The sequence below is a fragment of the Corvus cornix genome, chromosome 4A, assembly GCF_000738735.6.
Source record: "Corvus cornix cornix isolate S_Up_H32 chromosome 4A, ASM73873v5, whole genome shotgun sequence".
Taxonomy (NCBI): domain Eukaryota; kingdom Metazoa; phylum Chordata; class Aves; order Passeriformes; family Corvidae; genus Corvus; species Corvus cornix.
In genome coordinates this window covers 3,456,645-3,473,128 of record NC_047058.1, presented here as the reverse complement: position 1 = coordinate 3,473,128, position 16,484 = coordinate 3,456,645, and the positions used below count along the sequence as shown (strand labels likewise).

General features: G+C 37.6%; 1 protein-coding gene across 3 annotated transcripts in view; it reads right to left on the bottom strand.

The window, feature by feature from the left end:
• Nucleotides 1-3,966: 3,966 nt before the first annotated feature.
• LOC104691323 (transmembrane 9 superfamily member 2-like) overlaps nt 3,967-16,484 on the bottom strand; it is a 28,606-nt gene continuing 16,088 nt past the window's right edge. For 2 of the 3 annotated variants that reach the window (XM_019287734.2, XM_019287735.1), the window contains 5 exons: nt 15,699-15,858; nt 14,892-15,043; nt 12,987-13,098; nt 12,405-12,576; nt 4,611-5,110 (listed from right to left, as the gene is read on the bottom strand). In XM_019287734.2, coding sequence (XP_019143279.1) covers nt 4,947-5,110; nt 12,405-12,576; nt 12,987-13,098; nt 14,892-15,043; nt 15,699-15,858 — 760 coding nt within the window. In that variant the 3' untranslated portion in view covers nt 4,611-4,946. The other variant, XM_010402772.2, reaches the window with a different exon arrangement.

Here is a 16,484-nt window from a genome sequence, read left to right as displayed (position 1 = left end):
ATCCATCCTGCTTTTATCCCAGCAAAGTCAAAGATATCCCGCCTGGATGCAAAGAAACCATCCTAAGAAGGATGAACTGTGTCTCCAGGAGAGCTGCATTGCTGGTTATTATCTCAGGGAAAGCCTAGACTGTTGTTAAGCCTTTTCCCAACATCTTTGCCATAAAGAAATCCGTTCTGCACAAGGAAATCACATTGTGGGCAAATCATGACTTTAGCCTTAATGAAGAAGGCAAAACAGTTTGACCTCTTCTCATGTACGTGAGCCCTCCAACACCTGTAGGGGCTGTGCCCTTCAGGAACTGCTCTGGGCTTGGTTCCTGCAGCAGTGCACTGGAGAGCTCTGGAAATGGAAGTCAGATCCTCTTTTCCATGTTCTTCTGGCAAAAGGACCTCTTCTCAGAGCAAAGGAGTCTCTCCAGGTACAAAAGTGAAACGGAAAATAGAGGCCACAAACCCAAATCCACCCACACTGCCCTAAACATCTCTTCTAAAAATAATGTAGTGCACACAATTAATATTTAATAAAACCCAGAAATATTAAAATAACTCATCTCCACAACACACGTTTAGCTGACACTACTTTAAGACTTATTTTATGACTTAGATAAATCATAGCTGCAGGTGAAGAGCACAGCAGCTTCATCTCTCCATTCTTAAAGCCTGGAAGCACCAGCAACTGCTCTGTAGAAATGCTGTGATTTCAGTCCTGCTTTGCAAGTGAAAATGTGAAGTGGTATCACACTCAGCAGAGAAACAGCAACACCCATGCATAAATTTACTGCTCCATTTCCCTTAGATTTCGTGATACAGCTTATAGGAATAGGACTGGACAGCTGAACATCTGGTGTAAGACTATGGAGGGCACCACACACCCAAGAATCACCCTTCTCTTTACCGTTTGTGACCAACATGGCCCAACTTTTTCCATTCACCTCAGCAGTCATTGGACTTGGTCCCAATTCTTATGATGCAAAACACCTAAATACTCTTTTCAACATGTGATTTTCACTGCTGGAACTTCACATGTTGAGTGTTGTTAAAGAGCTCACCCATAGGTCCCAAAAGAGATCCCATGTCTACATCAGCATTTAACTGCAGGCAAATTTGGTTTGGACTTCCTCTCTCAGTCCTTTGACACAGATCTCTGTAAACATTCGAGCTTTTGGCATAGCTGACTTAAGTAGGAGACAAATTTTAAATGTGAACTTGGAATCAAACAAAAACACAACTAGTATAAGGAACATCAGCAAGCCACTGAAGCCAAGCTTATTCTGTTCATTAAACAATCTTCCACCACAACTTGTCATGAATGTGCCACATGCTCCCAGCTCCCCCAGAGGAGCACTATTCGTAGTCCTCAGGAACGTTCATACAGGTGTGGGAATGGATCCCACATCCACACCACCCCCAACTCCCCTCCCTGCTGCACATCTGCATCTTCTTGGCATTTCCATTCAGGAACAAAGATGCTGTAGCTGTTCAACACTGTTCAAGCACGTGGAATGAAATGTAAAACATCAGCACTGAAATCCCCCCTTCCTTTGAGGTTCTGTTGTAACTTGTCAAGTTTTACTTAAAATATGACAAACATGACATTCTACAACATCTGCTGGATTTGGGTGGTTATTACCAGGAGAGTCTCTAACTGGGGCTGCTTTATGTGATCTGAGAGCATCACAAAAACACAACGTAGGGAATGCTTTACTAAGTCTGTTGTTCTCATGGGAGTAGATGAAGAATGGTTATTTCCATGTGATAGCTATTATTCATAAATTAATATGAAACAGATTAGGTATCAAGGCATCAGTTGCTGGTATCTAAGTACTCAAAAAATTCATGTCCCCATAATGACCATTTCATCTTCAAAACCCATCACTGACTCAACAGAGAGTGGACAAGATCTTTAGCTGTGCTTGAAAACCTGCCAAAGAAAATGACATTATTACAGCCCATTCTGTGCTCAATAAAATTAAAACTAAGAAGTAAAACTAAGAAGTAAAACTAAGAAGTTTGTCTCTTATTTTCTGGCTAGGGCTTACACCACCTTTAAATGATATGTACTCAGAACCACTTGTATTTAACTTACAGCCAAGGGGCTTTCTCTATAAGCACAAAGCCAAATGACAGCTGGCACCTTTTCCGTGGTCAAAAAAAGATGCCAGAAAATGTTGAGGGCATATATTCAGATTCTCTACAAAACAGCACAAATCTTAGATCTGGGGACAGCAAAAGTATTTAGTATTTAAATTAGTATTTAGTATTTTGCCTCAGGAGGCAAAATGGGTGGTTGTCTCTTTGGCAGGGGGAGTGCAGCAGCAGCAGCAGCAAATCTCACACACACACACACACAAAGTTCTCTGATAACAGTTTGAGAACAACCAATTTTACTTCATGGCTTTGGCTCTGGACTACTGGCAAGCTTCAGAAACCTGTTCAACCCACTTTCTATGTTTTAGCTCAGTAGCAGTCACAGTAAAAGCGCCATAAATACAATTTTACAACCCATTGGACTTTGCCTCTTGTGAAAAGCATATTTATTAATCCGGAAAAATTTCCTGCTGGGAGTTTATGGCAATTGTAGCTCCAAATTCTCTCATGGATTCATTTCCCTCTGAACATGTAAAATTTAAAAGCAGCTTCATGCAACATAAGTATCCAATAAAATCCCACCAAACTTTAAATATTTAATAGGAAGGACTTGCATAAACAGAGCAGCACCAATTTCAAGAGCATGCAATCTTTAACAGAGTGAATGGTATTCTTGAACCAGCTGATAACCAACCACAACCTGATTTCTCTAATACCAATGCTGTTGTTTTCCACCTCTGGGAGGGAACAGAAGGGAAATGGAGATTTTGTCGGTAGGAGGGGAAAATATTTGCGAGGCCGAGTTGCCATCAAGAGCATATCTGAACCTCATTGAAAACTATGCTTACTGTAGCCAGCTCTTCCTGGTACACCAATGGTTGACACTTTTTAAGTTGTCTAAAGCTTCATTTTTATGCCACAGGCACTGTTCAAAAGATATGGCCTGGCAGTCATCCCACCTGAGTCAGGTGATCTGTCCCAACATTTCAGTAACCTGGAAGGAACAGCTACACAGAGGTGACAATTGATATCCCCATACCAAAGATTACCTTTTTGAAAGGATAATAAACATTAACTGCAGTTACGCAGTGTTTATATGGCTATGAAAAGATACAGAGTCATTTTGGAGTCATTTTGGGTCTTGTTAAATTGTGGATTTAGGTGCTGAAAAGTAGGTTCCAGTGATGAATGTTTCCATATGCCACTTAAGTTTTGAGTATTTCACCCATTAATCTGAGTGAACATCCCCCTACTCATCTCCAACAGCATCTGTAACACAGCCATTGGAATTACATCTTTGCAGTGACTCTGCTCAGTTTCCACAGCAATGCAAGAATTTGGGGAGCCTCTTTAAAACCTTAACATTCCTGAGAGAAGAATCCATGCCATCTTATAGCTGAAGAGGTTATTAAGATACTCCATCTCATGTAATCCAGCATTGAAGCACAAGCTCTGCAGAGGAGGAAAAAGGCTTCACCTTTATGAAACACCCATTCCCAAGCCCACTAGATTCACGTCTAAACTTCCCAACAAGCTCAATTAATCTTCACAGGATGAAGAATAAGGAGACATATGTTTCAGATGGCTACAAGAAGAAAAATGGGATTAATCTTTGATAGAAAGTAATGGTTTGCCCAGCAAAAAATATTTTGGGGTAAGTTGGAGAAAGTACGGAGCTAATGCACAGGTCCAGAAGCCCCTGCCCATCCTACAGCCATAGATTCAAGTGACCCACCAGTCCTTGCACAATCTGCGGCCAAAGCCACAGTCAAACTGCTTATAAACAATATAAAACTCAAAACCAATCAGCTGGTTAAACTAATATGATCTGTGTCCAAGTAGTGAAGACCTAACTAACAAGAAAGGAAACATGTCAGCTGGAGTTGTGCAGTTTTATTTGAACAAAAACCAGTGTCAATATTTTTAATAAGGTCTACATTACACTAAACGCATGTACATTTGTAAGAAGATAACCTAGTTGTAAAGAAGGTGCAGGATAATATGTACAATCATAGTTAAGTTAAAAAAATTCACATTTTACATAGATATACTTGACAGTCCTAGGCTTTCATATAAATGGTAACCAAAAGAGGTAACAAAAAACCTCAGACCCTAGTCACAAGGAAATTCAGCTGGAGGACTGCATAATGTACTCAATTTTTCAAATAAACTAGTTCACAAAATTCTTATTTGTCCTAAATCGAATTTTGGATATAATTTTTGAATTACTGTAATTAACATGTTCCATGAGCATACTGATATAAACAAAAATGTTTACATTAAAATGGCAATGGTGCCATTTCCTTCAATAAAAATCTGTATTTTATGTTGTGGTCTGGTCTTCTGCTTTTACAAATTAGAATAATTACACAGGATGTTTTTCAATACATGGTAAAAATTATCAAACAGCAAGGGAGATACGTTCAAAAGACACTTTGAAAGCTTTTCAGTCCACCTTCACAACACTGTAAATCTTACTTACAAACCAGAAGCAGGCAAAAAATCCAATAGTCCCTGAAACGAGAAAGTAAAAATGGTTAGTTTATCTTACAGTTTGCTCTGAGAGAGAAATCTAACAAGCACTTCCCAGCAGGACAGAACAGAACATTGTAATCCAGCTAACTACCCAGAAAAACAGCACTTCTTAAATTTAACAACACACATTCATCCCCAGGCTAGGTTATTGATTTAGATCAATGATGACTTTTAGGGACCAAGCCGCTTCACGTACACTTAAGCCACCAATGACCGTGTTGACACCACCATGAGCAGGGACACAAGCACCAGTTCAGAAAGCGACTTTTATACACACACCAAGTCAGCCCCTACCTGGTTTTTTTTTTGGTCTACAATACTTCACCGCCACCTATGAATTATGACACATAACAAGGCCTTGGAAAAATTCACCTGTCCCAGTTTTATATTCATCGTGCTCTGTTTATACTTGAGAATAGAAATTTCTTCTTCTGTATATCCTGTTACTTCCTTTTGGCAAAGGAATGCTCTGAGTGCTACAGCAGCTGGAAGCAAGCAGCAAGTGAAAGCAGCAGTGACAAACCAAAACATTGAATGAGATTAGTGTATACCAATTTTCTAGTTTTAAACTGATGAGCAAATTTGTGGTTTTCACCAACAGTCACTATTATGGGGCAACTGCAAAGACACTGTCCATCCCATTTACTTTTAAATTACTTTAAGAACTTCATATGCAAGGAGACTTCATATGCAAGAGTCCCAGTCAATTAATTTAGTCTTCAGACTCTAAAGGAAGCAATGCACTGCTCCTCACACTTTTACCTAGTTGCAAACTGCCACACAGATGTTAAGTCTTAACAGATAAAAAAAGGGAAGATCTCATTTGCACTGAATTCCCTCTCAAAGACATAGCTACATGCCAGCCCTGGAATAGCCCTTCCCAGCTCTACTGCAGGCACTCATAGTATCATGCACTCAGCTCCTCCAGTTTTGTATTATCCTTTTCTGTATGTACAGCCCACGTTTAACATCAGCTCCAATCTCTTTCACTTTTGTGACTGACTTAATAACTAGAAGATTCTTTATTAAGCACTTGGGTTTTTTACCTGAGTTACATTTCTGTCTTTCAGACCACATCTACACATTTCCCAAGCAAGGAACCCATCTTGGGATGCTTATTATCTGTATGCCAATTCTTACATTCCTCGTGCTACGATGTATATTTGTAGTTAAAGGGGTTTTGACAGACTATTATTATATGCCACAGATTACCCCTTCCCTCCAAGTTTGCAGTTGTTATTCTCTGAGACAGTAGGAGACAGCAGATTTATGGCTGTTGATAGGAGATCAGACATCAACCATACAAGGAATGTAATTCCTTTGTAGGCTTGACATCACTGAGTCTTTGCAGTTCACGGTGAATTCTCACTCCTTCCTACTTCCTCCAATACCAGCATTGTTACTCTAAGCCTTACTCTCACAGTTTTGTCCTAATAATGGTTCTCAGCCTCTGCTTCCTGGTTGTTTTTATAAAATAGCCCAATCCGAGCCTTTTTTGGCTTTGAAAGGAGTTTCTTCCAAATGTTTACCAGATGAGGTACTGTAAAAATTTATCTGCTGTTCTAGAACAGAAATGTACTACTATAACAAAAATGTACAACTATCCCAAGAACGACAGCTACCATAGTTTGCTGAGCATGCCACAACTTAATATGGGAACACACTGTAAATCCACATATTTTCCTTCGATCCTTGTTAGTCTGAATCTTTATAATACATCGGTTTTCTATAAAACATTGCCTCAGTCATAACAGAACTCAAAGACTTCACACTGTGAACAAGCATTTCATCTATAAACAGATTTTCACAGATTTCAGTAACATTGATTTTCAACTCCCCCTCCTAAAAAAAGTCTGTTTAGCAAATCAAAGACAAAGTACATCCTGCTCATTTTTTAAACTTTACAAAAAATATTGCCAATGTACTGGAAGCAGAGTAAGACATTGTTTTAAAGTGGTAATGTTTGTCAGATACCAGATTTGAATCATGAACTCAGGAGAGAAAGACAACACTCATCACCAAGACACAGCCTTAGGTAGTCAGAACCTCCTCTGGTGAGCACAGATTTCTTCTGTTGTTACTTCTACATCAATAACTGGGGCTTACCAGCACTGTAATTTCTTCTTCCCTCCCATGAACAAATATATCCTACAAACTCCATATGTGGACAGCTACAAGGACCAGAAACATCAAAAAAAGAACATCAAACTAAGGACTCCCATCATCTGTCAAATGCACCTCTCCTAAACAGCCACGTGATGCTCTAAGTTCAGAATGGTTTAAAGGTGCTGGCACAAACTAGGTTGAAAACTGGTTTTCAACTGGGTTAAAAATCCAACTGCAGATTTAGGAGTGCAAATTAATCACACCAAATCAACTAGGTGGCTTTAGTGCTTTTTGTTTTTTTTAATAACATGGGCCAAACAGACTAGAAGCTTCCAAAGGCTCAGGTCAGCACAGAGTTGTGTTGACATTGCAAAATCAGTACTACTGGACAGAAATTAATGTAAGGTAAGAGAACATTATTTATAAGGTTCCCCTGAACAGTTGCTTTACCTACATGATTGCTTATGTTACTGCAAAACATTAACTTCTGCCTTTATTTTTAAGAACACGAACCACAGCAGAATGCCTGGTTCCACTGAAATTCAGTGTGTTTTCCACCTCAGCCCTAGGGGTGCTTGTGATACCATGAACACTATAAAGCCCACAAAAGGTAAAGCAGTCAAAAAGCTTCTGATTTCCTACACAGTAATAAATGTCCCAGTGAAAGGGATCTGCAAATGAGTAGCAGTCAGGGAAGAAAAATAGCTCTGAACCAGTGTGGCTCATTTGAAAATTCTAGCCAGAACATTTTCCACATTTTCTGTGTTTTAGCCCATTTCACAAATTTGTCCCTTGCTCCAGATTTTAGCACTTAATACTGGGCAGCACTTCATACTGGATCTTTAGGCTGGTGCTGACAAGTATCACAGGTTCTCAGATTCTCCTTTTAACTGCTTTGACTAAAAACAATCTTAAAACACAGCACACTCTGTTTCCTATACCCACCCATACCTCTACCCAGTAAAATTGCTATTACTAGTTGCACTAGTTAAAATCCAACCTTACCATCTCACACTGCATGGCTTGAAATGTATTTTCTTGAAGAGCATAGGTAGCACTTCAATCTTGAGCGCTTTTCTATGCTCATCTTGCACCAAAATTAGAATAATCTCTTATTAAAATGAGCCTCTCATTAGAACAAGAGAGCTATTTAGGTAAGGTTTAGGTAAGATCAGACCAGGATCTTGCTTTTATTTGTCTCTTTCAAAACATATTCAAACTGAAACGCAAGTTTTGAAGCACTATCAACAAGAAGCACACCTCTGCAGCTCAGGCTTCTCTGACAGACTTCAATGAACACAACGGGACAGGGAGCAGATACCCAAAGGTATTTTTGGTAAAGCTGTTAAAAAAAAAAATTCTAACACTTAGTACTTAAAAAAACCCCAAAAACACAACAACAAAAAAGACCCCAACAAAGCAACAAACAAACAAAAACCCACAGAAAAAACCAAAATCCCCAAACAAATAAATAAAATACCCCACTATTTGAAGGTGAAAGAGTTGAGACCATTACATTTATTTTCTGATTGGTCTAAACTCCTTTGTATCTTAAGGTTTTTACAGCTTTCACATGCACATCTCTATCAAATGACCCAGCGCCAAGCCGAACACCAATTCCTCCAATGAGCCTGTATAATCTGTTTGTTTGGTTTAATCCAATATAACAAATTCGTTTCCTGGCTAGTGTTTACTTTAACCAATCCTAACCACTCACCAGCTTAAACTGAATGAAAAAGCACCTGAATGGTCTGCATTAAAGAACTCACTGTTGTGGGATAGATCCTTATTATTCCCCTAAGTGGGTGACCTGCATATTTTAAGATTCTTTTTAAATAACCCCTACTAGCCTAGGAAAGTGATGCCATCCCAGTGCACAGCAGCTCACTGCACATCAGTGATCTTTCTAGGGAGGTACAGGTAAAAGATCTTTTGCAGGACCCATTTAAAACTCACAAACCCAGATGTGAAGATGACTCATGACACTTCTTTAGCCAAGAAGCAAGATGTGTCCAAAAATCCAGGAAACTCAAGGCCCTTTTAAAGGTAGATTACCTCCAATAGTTGCTAAGTACGTACATTATTTTTACTTTTCTACCAACGCCTAATGAACTATCAATTCACATAGCCCTGTACTGTGGCATTTTCTAACCAATTGTTCTGTACTACCAATACTGCAGAAAATGGAGTAGGTGAATGTAGTGGAAATGTAGTGTTTGCTAACCCATGACAGTGAAGAAGAAGGAAGAGACCTGAAAAATGACAGGGATCCTCCATCTTGCCTTCATCTACTTACCATATTAATAAACCTAAAAACTCTAAATTTTTCACCCTGTAACAAACTATGTATTATACTACCACCTAACTCACACCCTTGTAGATTCTAATTCATCCCAAAGCCTTGGCAGCTTTCTCCATGGACAAAGGTTAAAAACAGTGTTTTCCTGGGGGGATGGGTCCTTCAGGACAGGCAGAGAAATATTCCCTGCACCTTGGGTTCCAACATGAAGCCACTGATACCTCAGTTGTTTTTTGATTGTCTCAAATCAATCAACCTCAGCTTTACATTCTGCTGAATAGCCTGGTCTGCAAAATATATATACTACCACTTTCTGATACACAGAAACAAGATGTTATACACAAAGCCAGCACCTAACTGAGTAAGGGACAGTTATTAGTAAACCAGTTTAAATTCAAAATTAAAAATAAGGATTATTGCACAGAATAATGTCAAAATACATTACGCAGACTCTTCTGCTCTATCAGTCTCTTCTAGCTTCATTGTTTAATGAAGAAAATAGAATTCAAAGCACGAGCAGATTGTAAGAAAGCAAATAGAAAAGCACTCTGCACTTGGCTGATACTTCTCATGTACCTTAAAAGCTCTCTGTATCATACTGGTTTCAATCACCGCACAGTGGTGGGTGCTTCAGAATCTCAGATTCAAAACACAATCTACCCAGAAGATCAAAACTCAATTTTGAAAATGGCATTAACTCACAAGTGAAAATGATGTTCAAAAATAGAGGTCACTGTAAAGAAACATGCTTTGACTATGTTCAGCATTTTTTTGCCTCCTCGAATAAAATACATGTAATCATGTAGCTATCCCCATCCAACCTCACTTGTTATTTCTTGAAAGATTAGCTGCACTTTGTACATTAAAATCGAATTGTCTGGTTTGGGTGTACACACCATTAGATTTCACTGGTCAGATTATATTACTGTCAGTGTTACCATACAAGCATTCAGTTCCTATTTACTTATTCATTATGATCCCTTTTGTAATGCCCCGGGTAACACAACACGCTGCCATGGAGGAGGTATTAACATTGCCCTTTATATTCTGTCATAGTTGCTGAGACCTAATAGGCAAGAATAGAGAAAACCAAAATACCTAGTGCTAGCTTAAGTGGAACAGATCAAGGTCCCATTTTGGGAACACTATTCATACAAACAGTGTGTAAAATTACATTAGCAAACTCCTTCACCTCCAGAAACTGTGAAGGACTGAACCCTTATTTTCTAAAACAAGGGTTGCTATGGAATATTTTACAAAACAAAGCAAAGTTAAGTGTCTTCTGCTTGTGCCATCTGTTTAGAACAGCTTACATTTCAAGCCCAAAAATCTACCATCAAATTGAATATGGAAAAGAAAGTTATTACAGCCTTTTACATTAGCAAGGATTTATTAGGCACTCTGTGTATCTGTTGTACCCATTAGCTTTCTAGTGATTAGCTGTTCTATTAAATGGAAAAAAAAAAAGGGGACCATGTAGTAGTTTTCCTCATGAGCTACAAAAGCAGCATAGGGAGCACCATTGTCGGTTTCCTTCAAAAGAAAAAGACGACGCTGCAAAAATAACAGCAGCACAGTTTATTACCGTACTTCAGGGGCCTCACTGGCCTTCACATCAAGAAGTCCAGGATCAGCATATCTGAAGCTTTTAATACCATTTCAGCAGCTGCTATGACAATTTCAAATATCATTTTATATATGAAAGGGCTATTTTTAATTCCACCAATTTGCATCTTATAAGTGAAATTGAAATTGGCAGGATAGCAACTAACCTATGCTAAAACCCAGACACATATTAACATATTGCTTTAGTTTAAAACTAATTAAAACATTTTAGACTATATTTTTGGGCTTTTTTAAAATACAGATAGATATATATTACAGAAGACACCTGCAGCTTGTCTCTTTCACCAGGATTTAAGCAGGGGGTTACCCAGCAATATGTGAATGCAAATATTCCATGTTTGCCTTCTAATAATTAAAAAATAGAAAAATTAAATCCTCCTTTTTTTTCCCCTGCTTCTTTTGTCCTTCTTAGAAGAGACACATTTCTAAAGAACAAGAACCACCAATAGCAGTTACTGCTATTTAATATAATTTCTATAGCATAACTGCTTTGTTCAAACACATACAGCAATTTTCTTCTTCATTTTTTTATGAACATTGGTTTTTTTGCTTTGTGTCAACCAGTAGTAGAAGAAACAGAGATGAAAGAGGTCCTTCTTACTGCTACACTGATAAACTTGAAGTCTGACACTAAGACTTACTTTCATTACCTATTTTAGCCACTCTTTTTTAACTGCATTTAAGTGCACTTAACTAAAAGATGTATTTCACAAAGTGAACATGAAGTATCACAGCAGCTTTCCACAAACAGGCAGAAGAAGTTAAAAAGTAACAATATAAACTATCATGCCCTCCACAGAGAAATCCTCTGCTACAAATCTTTGGAGTGACTATCAAGGCTGTTTTTATGAACAGCCCGTCATATATGAACAAGCATTTTCTCTAGTTCTGTCATTGCAGTATTTCATGATGCCAAGCAGTGACACCTAAAAGATCTGACTTCCTGTGTTAAATCTACATATACAACAGCAGCAGTATGATGAACACCAAGACAAAACACTCATGGCTATTTTTCAAGGCCAGTACTCTTCAAAGAGCCTCTTATTTCACTAACACATGGTAAATTGGGCACAGATTTCTCATCAAACCAACTTGGAAATTATAGTTTCAGTCAAGTGATTATGAACATTAGAATAATACTGTAGAAGACACTTAGTCTGCGTGAGTAACCTCAGAAAAGTTGGACAAGTAACACTGGAGAGCCATATTTCAAATCAGTTCCTCCAGTTAAGGTACATTTCCATCATTATGAAGTGGTGCTTAAGAAGCAGGCAAGACAACTAACAGTACTAAAACTCTATCGTCAACATTCACTTTTTCCCCAGCACCATCCTCCTTCACTTGCTGATAGTGAAAGCTGAAAATATCTTTCATCCTCCATACACAGAGTGAAATTATCTCTAACTACAGAACTTCTAGAACCAATTATGAAATCCAGGATCAAGTTAACACTTGATATTAAAGCAAACAAGAACAGGCCTTTGAAAATGTAATGGTTTGAACTCATTGCTAATATAATATTCAATAAAGGAAATTAATTTTACCATAAATAAATGTAACTTCAAGTTAGGAGGAAAATGTAAAAAAGTATCTTACTGTGCTATGTGGTGCCACGAACCATATAAGTAACACTGCCTAAAGAGTCATAAATTGTATTTAATGTTCCATGTAGTCTAAATTTCACCTAATGTTTCTCATTTCAAAACCAAAGCCCTCCATATTAATCTTAGTTCGAACATTGTACTTACCTGTGAAAAGGAAAAAAATCAAGACCATGATCATTGTGTAACCAAAGTATAAAATGGTGCTGGCAGTTCCTGTTATCTGGAGTTTGGAGAAGAAGTAATGGACTGCATAGATGAAGAGATAAACTGCTGTAAAGCTGCTAGTCAAGAACGACCTCCACCACCAGTGATAGTCCTGAAAGAAACAGTAAACCATTCACTAAGAATTATCATGTAGGAAATTGAATATAGATAAGATGGTGAAAAAATAACATTGTCTTATGAAACACATTTAATTCTGCAAAATTTAGATCGGAAAAATTCCAACACGCCACGTAGATACTTTCTTTCTTCAAAGTCAGCTGTATTGCTTCCACTAGGAACATGAAATTACTCTAAGATCAAGGCTGTTTATTTTTATCTCTTGCCAGCAGTGGATTTTGAAGCAAAAGGCACATTTCAGAAGAGTGGCTAAGACAGGTACGTCAAGGCTGAAAATGCAATCAGTTCAGTGTCCAGCACTTCACAGCGTATGTGAATACCTCACCTCTATTTCTAACATCTTCCAGATACAAGTCGTATCTACATCAAAAGCGTAACTTTTACCTCTGCACACAGATGGAAGTAGCACAGCAAAACTGTAGCTTCTGAACATGTAATTAGAAGAATTATAAAAACTAGGAACAGGAATCCAAACATGTAATACATCTGATGAGACCTAAAATTAAAACCAAATAAAAACGTGAGTCTCATTTTTGGTTGAAGCTCTGAGTTAACTCACAGTGTCACATTACCTGACGCTGAGTTAACCAAAAAGCAAAAAAAATCCAAACTAGCAAACCCAGAAAACCTATGCTATCATGGTATCCCGCAGCGGTAGGGAGGAGAAGAGAGATCCAGCAGGCAGGAATTGTGCAGCAAGATTGATTTACTTAATTATTTTACAACTCTTTTATAGACTTTTTTCTTCATAGTCTAATTGGTCAAAGATCAGACACCCCTTGGGGTGATTGGCTAAAATCCTAAAACATCCATTGTCAAAGTATTTTTCTACTGTACTATAAACAACAGTTCGCAAGGTTGCAGGTGTTCATGGTTTATAGAACTCTACTAATATCTTCCATGAGAGAGAAAAATATCTCACAGGACTGGAAAGAAGCAAGAAAAATTCTTGCTAGCCGCATATTTGTATCCACACTACACCACTGGGGTGACTGTGCCTATACCACTATTGGCTAATTCGTAAGAAGTTTTCTTTACCTGAATATACTCTGTAAACATGCATATATTTAAGCTAACAGTAATAAAATCATTGCTTTACAGAGCAACAAACTCTTCAATTATACCTGAAATCAGCATCTATGAACTTTCACAGACAATAGTTACAGGCAATTTCCACCAGAGATGTTTATCACTTCATGTCTCTTTGTTGGGAAGACCTTTAGCTTCCCCAACTCCTGCATCACCTGTACTCTTCCCTAGTTACAATACTAACTTCCTTCCGGCTACTGCAGCTAAGTTTTCCAGGCGTCTCTGCATACAACCAGATGTTCCTCCACTCCCATTCTACCCCCAGACCAAGGCTGACTTGAACCCAAGTGCTAACCAAACACAAAATCACCCACAAAAATAAATACAAGGGAAATATGTTCATTTACTTTTAATCTGGTGTCTTTCAGATAAGGGAAGTAAACAAATTATTGAGTGAAGGTGACAATTACTGCATTTGACAGAGGGAGTATTAGTTGCATATTCCCTCCATGCTTCACTTTTGTAGGATAAATAATGAGAAACAATTTAAGAATTTGCTAATTTCAACTACAAAAGTCCACAATACACCTGTTTGTCAGCTGATTATATTTTTCAGCACAGCTACATTACACGGTTTCTATTTTTTTGAGGACTGATATAAAAAGCTAAACTAATTTATTTGCATTTAAGATCTGATTTAGAAAACTGTTCTGTAAGACATCTCAACCTGTACAGATGACATCATAAAAACCTGGCACCTTCAGGATAATATTACCCATTGAACAACAATGTATTAGACATTTCACACTTACATTGTGAAAGTTATGAAAGATTGCACTGGTTTAATTTTTTGTGTACTGCTTGATTAGGTTTTGCAAGATTTAGGAGTGGAGTAATTGTCCATAGGGAGCGGAAACTGCTAGATCACATAAATTTCATAAATCATAACATAGTTACACAATGGATTAGGCTCTACCTAACCACAACAGCAAGAAACCACGTTTGTGCTGTTCAGAGCTAGGAAGTTAAACAAGGCAATAGGACTCTCATATCATACTGTTAAGTTGCCATTAAGAAGAATTAGTTTTGTAAGTTCTAAGCACAGAAATACAGACTCTGGAAATTCCATAAAATCTGTAAAATTATCAAAAAATTTTAAAATTGGTTTATTCCTTATATTGGTTGCTTTGGGATGCTCAAACTCACTGCGTTTATTATCATACCTGTATAACTATAGGGGAAAAAAAAAGTGATACTCACCAAATGCTATTCAGAATGAAAAAAAGTTGAATAAAAATACAGCCAAAGGGTAAGATACCACCCATGATGATACCAGGCAATGGCTTTGTGAAAAATGACTGCTCCGGGATTTGGCGAGGAATCTGGTTTGTGCGCACTGGATGTTCAATAGGCTGCAGAAAAAAATAACAGAAATAAAAGATTAATTATTACATCATAAATAAGATTACTTTTCCCTAATATTAGCATATAAGGATTTGATAAACATAACTATAATTTTATTCATAAGCCATCATAAGTTATCAAACAAAAAAACCGACAAACTTGATGTCCATCGTTAAGAAAAAGCACACGTGCTTTAGACATTACAACTATGAGACAGTAAGCAAGGTAGAACAAGAAGGAAATAAATCTGTTCAGTCCTTAATTAGAAACAAAATAAAACTAAAAAAATCCAATAACATCCCCTTTTTCTTAGTTGTCTGGCATTACCTCAAACCAATGAAGTACAAAACTGAAGCCTCTCTGAAGCACTACTTCAAAACTCAGCAATACTACTGAGGTATCACTGAAGCACAAAAGGCAGGTAAGACCTCCAAGAACATTATTAAAACCTGATTCTAGGGAATGGACAGAAAAAACCTGATTGGTGTGACATTACAAATATACACTCTGTTTCAATATCAAGACAGTAAAATATCATTTTACAATCATGGGATCACAGATGTTTCAATCCAACCAGATCCTGTCTGGAACTCCTACTTAGAGATTCAATGGCTCAATTACAGAGGACAGGTATATTTCAAATCTGTATTTAAAGGGCCCTACCTTCTCTTTGAAGCCAAAATAGGCACCAACAAATGTTAACGGGACTGAAATTCCAAACCACATAGCAAGAATAGCAACCAAAGTGCCAAAAGGGATGGCAGCTGAGGAGCCTTTCACCCACAGAATGAGATTCATAATGAAGAAATCAGCAAAGACAATCCTGAAAAATAAAATCAGAAAAGATACTAAAATATTCAAGAAAGAATAAATATCACTTAGTATTACAAAACATAAATCAGTTGAAACAAATGTAGCTTCTTTCAATCTTCCAATTTCCCAACAGTCCTAGCTCCTTTCACCACTGGTATAGTTAAAGTAAAAAAGCCTGCACCATCCAATGCTTGTAATGTAGGAACCTACAGTAAAGCCATTATTTAAATAAAGACTCTGTACATAATACCAAAAAGTAACAGAAACATGCCATTGAAAAAAAAATCTATACAAAGAATGGAAAAATACAGAATAAATTTAAAAACTCCTTATCTGAACCTCCTTTCCTATTAAAATCAGAGATATATCCTTTATTTAGGTCCGCTATAAACAGTAAATTCCTTCTGAATAAATACAGTGATAGCAAAATCTCCTATTTAGGAAGCCCCATGGACTCTCACAACAAACTTAATGTGCTGCTGCAGTTTGTGTCACAAGGGGAAGGGGGCATTAAAGAGCGCTCTGCCCTAAACCAGAAATATTTGTATAAGCATGGAGTTACACATACTAAGTAGCCTATGCTTCTGGAGAATTTAAATAAAGACTGCACCAGTCATGACAAGTCTCCAGACCTGC